Source organism: Hyalella azteca, unplaced genomic scaffold (genome assembly GCF_000764305.2).
Source record: "Hyalella azteca isolate HAZT.00-mixed unplaced genomic scaffold, Hazt_2.0.2 contig2099, whole genome shotgun sequence".
Lineage (NCBI taxonomy): Eukaryota > Metazoa > Arthropoda > Malacostraca > Amphipoda > Hyalellidae > Hyalella > Hyalella azteca.
In genome coordinates this window covers 483912-494469 of record NW_025932386.1, presented here as the reverse complement: position 1 = coordinate 494469, position 10558 = coordinate 483912, and the positions used below count along the sequence as shown (strand labels likewise).

Below are 10558 nucleotides of genomic sequence, written 5' to 3'. Positions count from 1 at the left end.
AAAAGTAACCTAATGCTGATGGTAACAAGACAAAAATTCAATGCGACCACAACAAGTGACTTGGGTGGCGGTCTCATAGACACGAGATCCTGAAGTGTTCTGTTGTGCGACAGGCTTGAGCAGTTTTAGCTCGACGTCCTCACTTCTTGCCGGGAAATTTGGACGGGATGACAAGAACAATGAAGTAAGGTATAGAGCGTCTCACGTGACAAACAACGCAGACAACCAATTAGTTAGCAGAAGCTGCGACCGATTGCTCAGATCATCCAAAGGAACGTGAGCAGCAAGTACGTCTAACTAAATTCTAACAAGGAAAGAGGGAAACGTCGAGTGTAAAATATTTTTATGTAAAACTTTCAATAATAAAAATTGTCGCCATCCTCCCAGGATCTCGAGTACAGCGAAGTTAGTAACCGAGTTACGTAAGACGAATAATATACGAGAATTGGATGAAAAAAAACGAAGATAGCAGGCTTGAATTAGGACTTATTTCGCATAGCTGCCAATAATAAAAGCTTCCCAAAGTGAAGAATAACATTAGTTTACTCGTTTGAGTTTGGTATTAAATAGAAAGCTGCATCACAGGTCACGTTTTCTAGAAGCCAAGTTTCGTCTAGTATAAGGAATAATGCCAGGCATGAGTTCGTAAGTAAACTTGGGCGACAATCGAGTGGTTTAATTTAATACATCGGCAAATGTAGTATGTGGCGTTTCAGTCTCCTGCTGAGAATGCAAAAGTAGGCTTTAATTTTGCAGAAATACTCAATGCCGTAATTTTAGATAACTGCCCAATTGCCGTCAATCAATTTTTTAATGCCTGATTTAGCAGTTATATTAAAATGACTTTAAATTAGGACAGGATAACAAAATAAACCCCGGGTATAGGAGTAACTTGAAAAAGTTAAGAGAAAGGGAGGAGGCGGACAGTCACCATCAGAACTTGGAGTGCCCTAAAATCGTTTGTACAGTTCAGTAGTAACTATTCTCATCAAATCACATTATTGCTATACAATACAATATTTATTCTACTCAAGTTCTTGTACAAGATATCTACAGGAGGTACAAACAAGAGCTGGCGACATTAGTTTTCATCTCTAAACATTTCAAACGAGCAAATCGTCGAGCTGTCATGCAAGATGGGCAGGAGATACACAAGTATTGGACTTTCAGCGTCACGTATTGACAAGACACTAAGTTAAACCGGCCAAAATCATAACCATTATTAAATACATAGCTTAAATTTGATCGCAAGTACTGAAAATCTTGAAAATTGAACTCCTTAGAGGAATCCTTTTAAATGAATGGGTAACTTCACCTCCAATCACAACAGCGATTTTTTTCGCTCAAGTTCCGAGGTCGCGAGAGACAACTGCCAGTAACGAAGGCTTACAATAAGAAAACTTTATACAGGACCCAAAACTAGCTGTACACAGTAAATTCGAGATAGTTCATTCACTTACCACAAATACTCACTATTCCGTACAACCTAATTTCAATTTTAAAATCAATTCTGTACAACTACGCGGAAAAGTGGGAGCGTTGATGGCACTCAGTCAAGATCACACAAAATATTGAGAATTGACGAATTTGGCGCGTATTCTTCGCCAACACCAAATTAAGGTAACATCAAATGATGTTTTTGATAGTCCATTAACTAATCATGATTGCCAAGCACCAGGTCACCGCTCCTACGAGAGGTTACATTTGAGCATCAAGGTTCATGAAAGCTGCCAATCGAAGAAACAAACGTATAATAATGAATTTAATTTTTAGTTAAATAATCGCCAATAGAGAGCCAAACGCAAGCACTGAAATTGGGTTGACATAATGCCACGACAGTTACTGCATGCATGCTTCGTGAGCGACTCCTTGAAGCTCTGGCAAACTTAACAACTTTCACAATACTGCTTCCAGCGAAGCCGAAAACGAGGTCTTATGAACGAATTTCACGGCTGTCGCACCGCTAGAGAATCCAAAAGGAAATACTAAACCAACACGACACACGTTAGCTACACTTCTTGGTCATGACAGATAGAAAACTTTCTTGAAACAAACAAACCGTTACAGTAAACAATGAAGTATACTACATTCGATTCCCCGATATGAGAGTGATCAACGCCGCCTGTTACACTTAATATTTTTTTGTAAAACATATTCGTCAGGAAGTTAAATGAAATTAGTTGTTTTCACGGCTTCAAAATCATCACTACAATCAATGCACACTCAAGCACAGTAAATGATTCAAGGTATATATTTATTATAAATTTAAATGGCGAATGATGGTCGCTAATAATTATTTCAAGATGATTTCAAAGGGTCAAGATCAAATATCGTACGAAGAATTGTCAAATTTTACACACACGTTAGCGAAAATTAAATTAAATCATTATTCATCAAAAATATAAATCAGTTCAATCAAGACAAAACAAGTGGAATTATCTGCCATTTAACGAGAAAGTTATGAACCAGTATGTAAGTCAAGTAGTATCATGTTCATACGCCACGTTTGATCCACAGACAATTATGTTGCCTAATGCACAAAAGCAAATAGCGATGAGACACGTGAAGAAGTTATCCAAGGAGCACTCGGTTTCTAGAAATCTTAATCTAATCCTTATTTTTTACACATGGCGTGTGGCCTCTTGGAACAAATGAGCATAGCAGAAGCTTACAATGTAACAACAATGATGATGCAAGCACTAGTAAATAATAACAACAAATAACGAGAGAGAAGTGGCCACGGGAGTATTTAGCTCTAGAGTTTGTACCGTCTGATCACCACTCAGAGCACATCTCTAGTACAGAGTTCGTTTTCAATTTGCAATTAGTGTCATAAACTGCACCAACCATGGATTGCATAGTCAATATCCACGTTTTGTAAGGGTATACCCTCATTTTTTCAACATAGCGACACAGAGTCAGAGCACTGATTAACATGCGACAAAATATTTTGACGATATATCGTTCAGATATTTTTGACATAGAACTTCACAAAACACGGCACTGGTTCACAATTATCGTCGTCTCAAACAACAATTATTGCTGTGTTTGCACATTTCTCAATTCAGTTGCATAGGTTAAGACGAGTAGTAGTCAGCTTCAACAGTCGAAAGCACATTTGTCGTCGATGGCTGCCAGTAAGGAGGTTGAAGAAGGTGAACTCGGCGCATAAACTCAACAACCACCGCCCTCAATAACATTAAATAAATAGTACCACTGAAATTCTTGCATCTGACCCGTACATGATAGGAAGGATAGAAACTGAGGTTAAGCATGGCACGGGACTCGAAACCTTCGTCACAAAAATAAAGCACTCGCTGTAAATTCGAGCGCTTAGAACTGGGAAGGGTGAGGAAGAGTGTTGGGGCAAAACGTTGTGGAGATGCGGACTGAGAAGGAGGGCGGAGTTTCATAAGAGTCCTATAGACTAATCATTACTGCAGTGTTCCCCAAGTAATGAAAGCAAACATATCACAGCGAGTAACTTGACAAGGGGTGCCAGAGAGTGAAGGGAAGTGCATTCATTGAGAAAGCTCTTAAACTGCGTCGTAAAATAAATGAGACTTAGCGGAGAGAATCACGTGACATTAATTATCAAATGAGTGGTACACCATTCGTGTCGAACAATGTGGCTACAGCCAAACTAAAGCAGAATCATTATAAGAATCACAATTATAGCAATGATAATATTGAATCAATCACTCACATATTAAATAGTTCCCTGGATACAACTGCATCCACGCCACAAAAATGTCAAGGGAAAAACTGTACAAGGCTACCGATATCAAACAACAAAACAAGCAACTGAGATCCGGACGATTATTTTCACTGCAAACTGAGGTCAACAATCTGGCAACGTAAGAAGTTATCTGCAGTAAGGCATGAACGACTAAACACAGAAAGCTAAAGTGTTCATTTGGGTGCATAAGGAAAACCCCCTTGAGGCATCATGCCAGGCGGGCCCATGCCAGGACCGGGCCCTGCCATCATGGACGGTGGTATAGAGCCCATGTGTGGCCCCTGGCCCATGTGTGATACCATGTGAGGATGTCTTGTGTTGGTGGCGTAAAGTTGTTGCTGGAAGTTGTGGAACTGCGCGGCATATGCAGGGTCGGCAGTGGTGGGAGCCATGAAGCCACCGTTGCTGTTCACGCCATTAGCTCCCCCGCGCCCCGAGCCCGATTGACCCATGGACGGAGGAAGAGGCTGAGCAGCGTCGACACTGCCGCCCAGACCCGGGGAGCCTTTGGTCCCGTAGCCCCCCATCATCTGACATCCGGGACCGTTGGGACCCATGGGACCACCCATTCCTGGGCCACCCATACCGTACATGTCCCCACCCATGCCAGGCATCATACCAGGACTGTGGCCTCTCATCATAGGACCACCTGGACATCTTGGGCCCATCATTTGTCCACCTGGACCTATGGGGCCACCCATCATTTGGTTCATTGACATTGGGCCGTTAGGTCCCATCATAGGACCTCCAGGTTGCATGGGGCCATTGGGCCCCATCATGTGGCCCCCAGGTCCTCCCATGTGCCCTGGCATACCACCATGAGGGCCCATGCCACCCATAGGTCCACCAGGACCCATGCCCATGTTACCCCCATGCATATGAGGCCCTGACATAGAGAAGTGAGGATTAGGGCCCATACTGCTCACCATATGGCCGGCCATTGAGGATGGTATGGCGCCCATGCCTCCATTTGGCCCCGTGGAACAAACCATGGATCCCATGGGCCCGTTGGGTATAGGCATAGACGTAGTGGTGTTGGTTAAACACATTGATGAAGGGCTAGAAGGTCGAGGCATATATTCGCCCATGGAGGGCCTGGGCCCGCTATTCGGTCTCGGTGGCATGTATTGCATAGCATTTGGACCTCCGGGTTTAACTTGCACATTTACAGGATTAAAGTTCGGCCCAGCACACGTGATGGGCGCTCCAGGTCTGGGGCCCATCAGGCGAGGATTTGTGCCCATCATGGCCATGGTGCCAGGTGAGGCTCGATGAGCACCAGGAGACGCCATCATTGTTGGAGACGAGGACACAGGAGGCATTAACATCGGTCCCGGATCCATGCCGGGACCTGTCGGTACAACAGGCGGTTCCGGTGGCCCCGTGGATGTGAGTTGTTGGCTCATCTGAGCCATGGATGAGATTGGATCAAAGATTTTGGATGGAACGTTTGTGACAGCGCTGGGATTTAGAGGCATATTACTTAATTCCATTTCTAAAGAGCTCGCGCTGCCTAATTTATTGGAGCCTAAGAGTCCACCCGAGGCAGACCCCGTCGAAAACCTGCCCGTGTTGAGCAAATCGGGACCGTTCGATGGTAGTGGAGATGTGCCAGGAAATCCTCTCAGCATGTCCCCACTCACAGGAGTACTAGGGCCACTACAAGAACCAGGAGCTTTCGGGGAGGGTGCGGGAAAACGAGAATTGTTATGATCTACTGACGCGGGAGTTCTTGGTCCCCCAGATGGTACGGGAGTTGTGGGAGGAGCGGGTGAAGGCTGTTGTTGTTGGGAGTATCGGGATTTTGAACTCGCCGTTGAACACGGTAGAGACGAGTCTTGGGGTGGTGTGTTGTTCGCAAATGACGATGAAGAAGCGGGAGAACAAGCGGCCCCGTTATTGTTGCTGCTGCTCAGCGTGGTGGTGGTGGAGGCGAGGTTTCCTGCTGTGCTGTCTATCGTACCACCGATTCTGAAATGCGAGAAACGTTGAAGTTTTCACAGAACTTACTATGTTCTCGAGGTTCAAAGTCGTTATTTATCATTCATTTCATCAGAAAAAATTACTAAGCATCTAATGAACACAATGAAAATGAGGCGACATACAATTTAACATAAAGCAAAATTCGCCAAGAATTTAAGAGCACCAATTAAATTCACCTTATCTTCAATGAAAACGTTTCGGAGACCAGCTCCATCATCAATTCAATAATTTGGAGAATACAAGTACAATCAGCAGAGAAGTTCAAATTCACACGAAATAGTGATATTGAATAAACCAATTTACAAAGGCTGAAGTCGTTTTAATACAATTATTGACCAATCACAACACTCTTAGTACAACGAGTTTTAGAAGGATATTTCTCTGTAAGGAGGTTTTCAGCATCTTGCCTAAATATAGGTATAAAAATGTACTACTCACGGAGAAAGTAGCTCGCCGTCTCTACAGCTGCTCGTGTTATTGGGCTGCTTCTGAATGGTGAGCTCCTGTCCTTCAAAGGCATTTAAATATTGTATCTGCTGAGGGGAGGGTACGGGCATAAGGCTAGCTTCTTTACTGCCATCACATGCGGCACTCGGACACATGCCCCCTTGTTGGGGTGTTGGGGGCTGGCAGCTTTGTGGGGAGGGCGGGATGTTGGGGCCAGTCTGTTGAGATGCTTTGCTGCATGCGTGTTGCAGTTTATGTTGAGGTTGTTGCTGGAAACTCTGCATCTGTCTCCCATACATGTCGTTCGATACTGAAAAACAGGATAGAAAAATTCAAGCGACAACTGAAAATGAAGAGAATAAGTTTGCATTATTTTTGATCGTGAAAAACAATACAGGAATATACATATTCAAGGTTAGAAATTGAGATAGACATTTGAAATATCTTATGTCGTGAAATCATCGTAACCCGACCGTGGCAACAAACAATGGACACTCACAAGAATGTTGCTGCTGCATGGCGCAGGTGACAGGCGTGTCTTTGCCCATGGAGTGTGAGCCTGAGGGACTGTTGATGGGTCCGGAGGGCGTCGATGGGTTACTAAGAGTAGGACGAGGCGTGGGCTGGCGAGGAGACGGAGCCGCCGAACACATCGATGGAGAACCGGGAGATCCCATTGGGCCGTTTGGTCTAGGGACGTGATAGGGAGGCGGAGGCCCTTGATTTCTGTTCGAACCCACACGCATTGGGCCTGGAGCACCTGAACCCATCATGCCACAGTTCATCATCGGTCCCATGGGCCCAACACCGCCCATCATGCCATTGTTGCCCATTGGTCCGCCAGAGCCCATGCCGTTGTTGGGGCCCATCATACTATTGGGCACCAAATGACCTGAATTACCCATGGGGCTCATACCCGATGGACACATTCCATTTCCAGGGCCCATGCCATTCATAGGCCCCATAGGTCCCATGTGGCCCATGGATCCCGGGCCCATAGATCCTGGCCCCATACCGTTTGCACACATGGGGCCGCTTGGTCCCATGCCCCCACCCATGTTCATTCCTGGGCCCATTGGGCCACCAGGACCCATTCCGCCCGGTCCCATTCCACCAGGACCCATATGCATCATAGGCCCCATGGACCCATCTGGGCCCATGCAGCCTCCGCCGTTGCCGCTGGGATTTTGGCCACACTTTTTACGCTTGCTTTCGAAAAAATCTGCCTGCAATCTTTGCCACTCCATCTGCGGGGACATGTGGGGACCGTGCGGGCCCATCATCATCGGCTGGCCTCCAGGCATCATCCTCATACCAGGACCCATTATACAGTTAGGCCCAGGGCCCATGCTGCCTTGACCCGGCATCATGTTACCAGGCATACCCATTCCAGGACCCATGCAGGGCCCCATGCCAGGACTGGGACCCATCCCTGGACTCGGCCCCATGCCGGGGCTCATGCCCATAGGACTGTGTCCCATTACTGGCGATGGTCCTCCCATGCAGTGGGAAGGAGGGGCAGGAGAAGCCCCCATGGAGCAGGCGTTTGAGACGATGGTGGTGGGAGTGGTGGCACAAGATGCCGGAGTGTGCGGCGCTGCCACTAAAGACGACGGAGATGACAAGGGGATCCCGCCACTGCAAGATGACGGTAGCCCACCGTTACTTGGGGCGTTCGTAGTGGCGATAGAGTTGCCTTGTAAACTAGTGGCGGTGGAAGGGGGAGTTGGTGGCATTAGAGCAGAAGTTGAAGAGGGAGGTGTGGCACCAGGCATGGATGAAGCAGGCGTTGTCACCGGTGCAGGGGGAGAGCCGTGAGTGGAGAGCGGTGTGCACGACGATGCTGAAGGTAAGCTCGAAGGAGTTGAGCTCGAATTGAGTGGAGCGCCGCAGCCACTCGTCGAGTTATTGAGTGGTGCACCACAACTGCCACTCGATGAGGGAGGTAGTGAAAGGGAAGAGGGCGGAGTGGTCTGAGGAGCATTATTATTGGGACTGCTTCCATCGCCTTGTAACTCTGGTAGCAGCAGCGTCTGCATTCTAGCGAGCTTAGCCATCTGCTCCTCGCGGTGCTGACGTTGCTCAGGTGTCAAAAATTCTTCCTTAGGACCGCCGAAACCTGTAGTCGATCCACCACAAGGACCTGTACGGAGGAGTATTCAGTTAAATACTTGCAATGCATACCCTGTGTTATGAATTATTTGCGTTACGAACTATTTCATTGGCATCCACAATACAAACGCGTTACGGATAATTTCTCATGAACTATTAGCCAATTATTTGAACAGTGGGTCAGGAGTAGTGGCAAGTGGGATGGCAAGCGTAGTGATGACGGAAATTAATTTCAACATGAGAATCACCGCTCTTGTACTCACCAGGTAATCTCATTTGGCCAGGCCCCAAAGAGGCCAAGTTAGGGTTCATGGGACCACCAGGACCCATCGGTCCACCTGGACCCATTGGTCCTCCAGGACCCATCGGGCCACCGGGTCCCATCGGGCCACCGGGTCCCATGGGTCCACCGGGACCCATTGGTCCACCAGGCCCCATTGGTCCACCTGGTCCCATTGGTCCACCAGGGCCCATTGGGCCACCAGAACCCATAGACCCAGGCAACATATTATTTGGACCCATGGGCCCACCACCGCCCATACAAGCAGGTCCCATATTTGAAGGCATCATTGGACCAGGTCCCCTTGAGCCCATCATGCCCCCAGGGCCCATCATGCTTGGTCCTCCACAGCTAGGCCCGCCACCCATCATGTTAGGGTTAGGTCCCATCATGGACCCAGCGGGACTGGTGATGCTGCGGTTAGGAACCATCATGCCGCAAGAGTCAGGAATCTGCAAATGCAATTGAGATTAAGAATAGAAATTGAGAAGCTTTAGAGCAAAAAATTTGATTAAATAAAGAAATAAGCGCACTAAATTTGCTAAGAATGGAAACCAAATTACGCATCAGCTTTTTTTTGTAGGGTGGTGATTTCGAAAATTTTTTCAAAATAATTAATCGTTGATCATTGATATCTCATTCATTGTTATCTGCGACGGCAGAATTAACAGTTGAAAACTTCCAAACCAATAAATTTAATCTCATCATTTCATATGGGAGTAAAATTAGAAGCAAAATACCATATTAGGTTGTCCGGCCATAGGGTTCATACAGTTCATGTCCGGAGGCATGGGCCCGTTATGATGTACATGAGGCATGCTGCCCTGCATGCTGGGACCTTTAATTGGTCCCGGTCCTTTTGGGCCCTTCATGGCCCCACCGAAGTTATTAAACCAATGAGCGTTACTTTGTCTCGCAAATTGGGTCATTTTCAACGGGTGTTTCTGATGGATTAAAAATATATCTTATTAAAGGACAAAAAATGACATGAGGTTGAAACCTTGACGGCAAGTGAAAAGTTCATACATGAAAACGATTAGGAATGAAGTCAATTCAAGAATGATTATTCACGTGAAAAATGTCTCGTAAAAATAATACAGATTACTCCTACGTATACATCTCGTGTATCAAACACTGCTGGTAGAGATTCAATTATTTTTTTTTTGCATTTTGAGTCAAAGGGATATTTTTCCTATTAAACAAATACTTTCAAAGCCAACAGTTACCAAAATTCTTGAATCTTTGATATGTTCGTATATTAAGAAAATAATTCTATCATACTAGTAATATCGCCATTAGAGGCATACATAAATAAATAGGACTATCAGGACTTGTTCGTGAATGTTCCACCTCGAGCAGCAAGAGTACCAACAAGGACGCACCTCTAAGAGTTTCTTGGTGGCAGGTTGTGAGCAATGGTAGCCAATTATGTTGGGGTAGGTGCCCTGGTAGACGCTCTCAGCCGCCTTGTTGGCGAGGCTTGTGCAGAAAACGAATATTTGCGACTGCTGCTGCATGTACTGAGCGTCTCCGCCTGAGATGCTTACTCCTCCACCCTTCCCGGTCAACCCGTCGCCGGGCAACTCGCCTGCTGTGCAAACAAATGCATTATCTCAGTGAATTGCTATAACGTTTATTTGTAAGACAAAATAAATAAAATACTTAAAAATACTTTTTAAAAAAACGTTTTTCTTGTGGACTAAAAAGTAGAAAATAAATTATGGCTCGCCCCTTCAATTAAACTAATTTCGGTCTCTAATTACTAGTTTTTATGATTGTATCTGAAATTGTTAGGCGAAAATAGCCTGCATGCCGAATTTCAGATCTCAAGAGCAATCAGAAGTGGGCTAATTTTCGTTGTCAATGTTAACAACAAACAAACAACCAAACAAACAAACAAACAAACGCGAAGCTAAGCTAAGAAAAACGTGTTAAAAACGTGTTAAAAAATAGATCCACCAATAGAACATTGCGATATGAAATATTTTCAAAATCAT

At 45.7% G+C, this 10558-nt stretch overlaps 1 protein-coding gene across 3 annotated transcripts in view; it reads right to left on the bottom strand.

Annotated features, from left to right (window-relative positions):
* Positions 1-331: 331 nt before the first annotated feature.
* The window catches only part of LOC108678157 (collagen alpha-1(I) chain), a 142869-nt gene continuing 132642 nt past the window's right edge, over positions 332-10558 (bottom strand). The window contains exons 7-12 of one of the 3 annotated variants that reach the window (XM_018166507.2): positions 9944-10152; positions 9302-9505; positions 8545-9013; positions 6669-8312; positions 6161-6479; positions 332-5710 (exon numbers count right to left, since the gene is read on the bottom strand). In XM_018166507.2, coding sequence (XP_018021996.1) covers positions 3913-5710; positions 6161-6479; positions 6669-8312; positions 8545-9013; positions 9302-9505; positions 9944-10152 — 4643 coding nt within the window. In that variant the 3' untranslated portion in view covers positions 332-3912. The remainder of the gene's footprint in view (positions 5711-6160; positions 6480-6668; positions 8313-8544; positions 9014-9301; positions 9506-9943; positions 10153-10558) is intronic. The other 2 variants (XM_018166508.2, XM_047885081.1) reach the window with 2 other exon arrangements.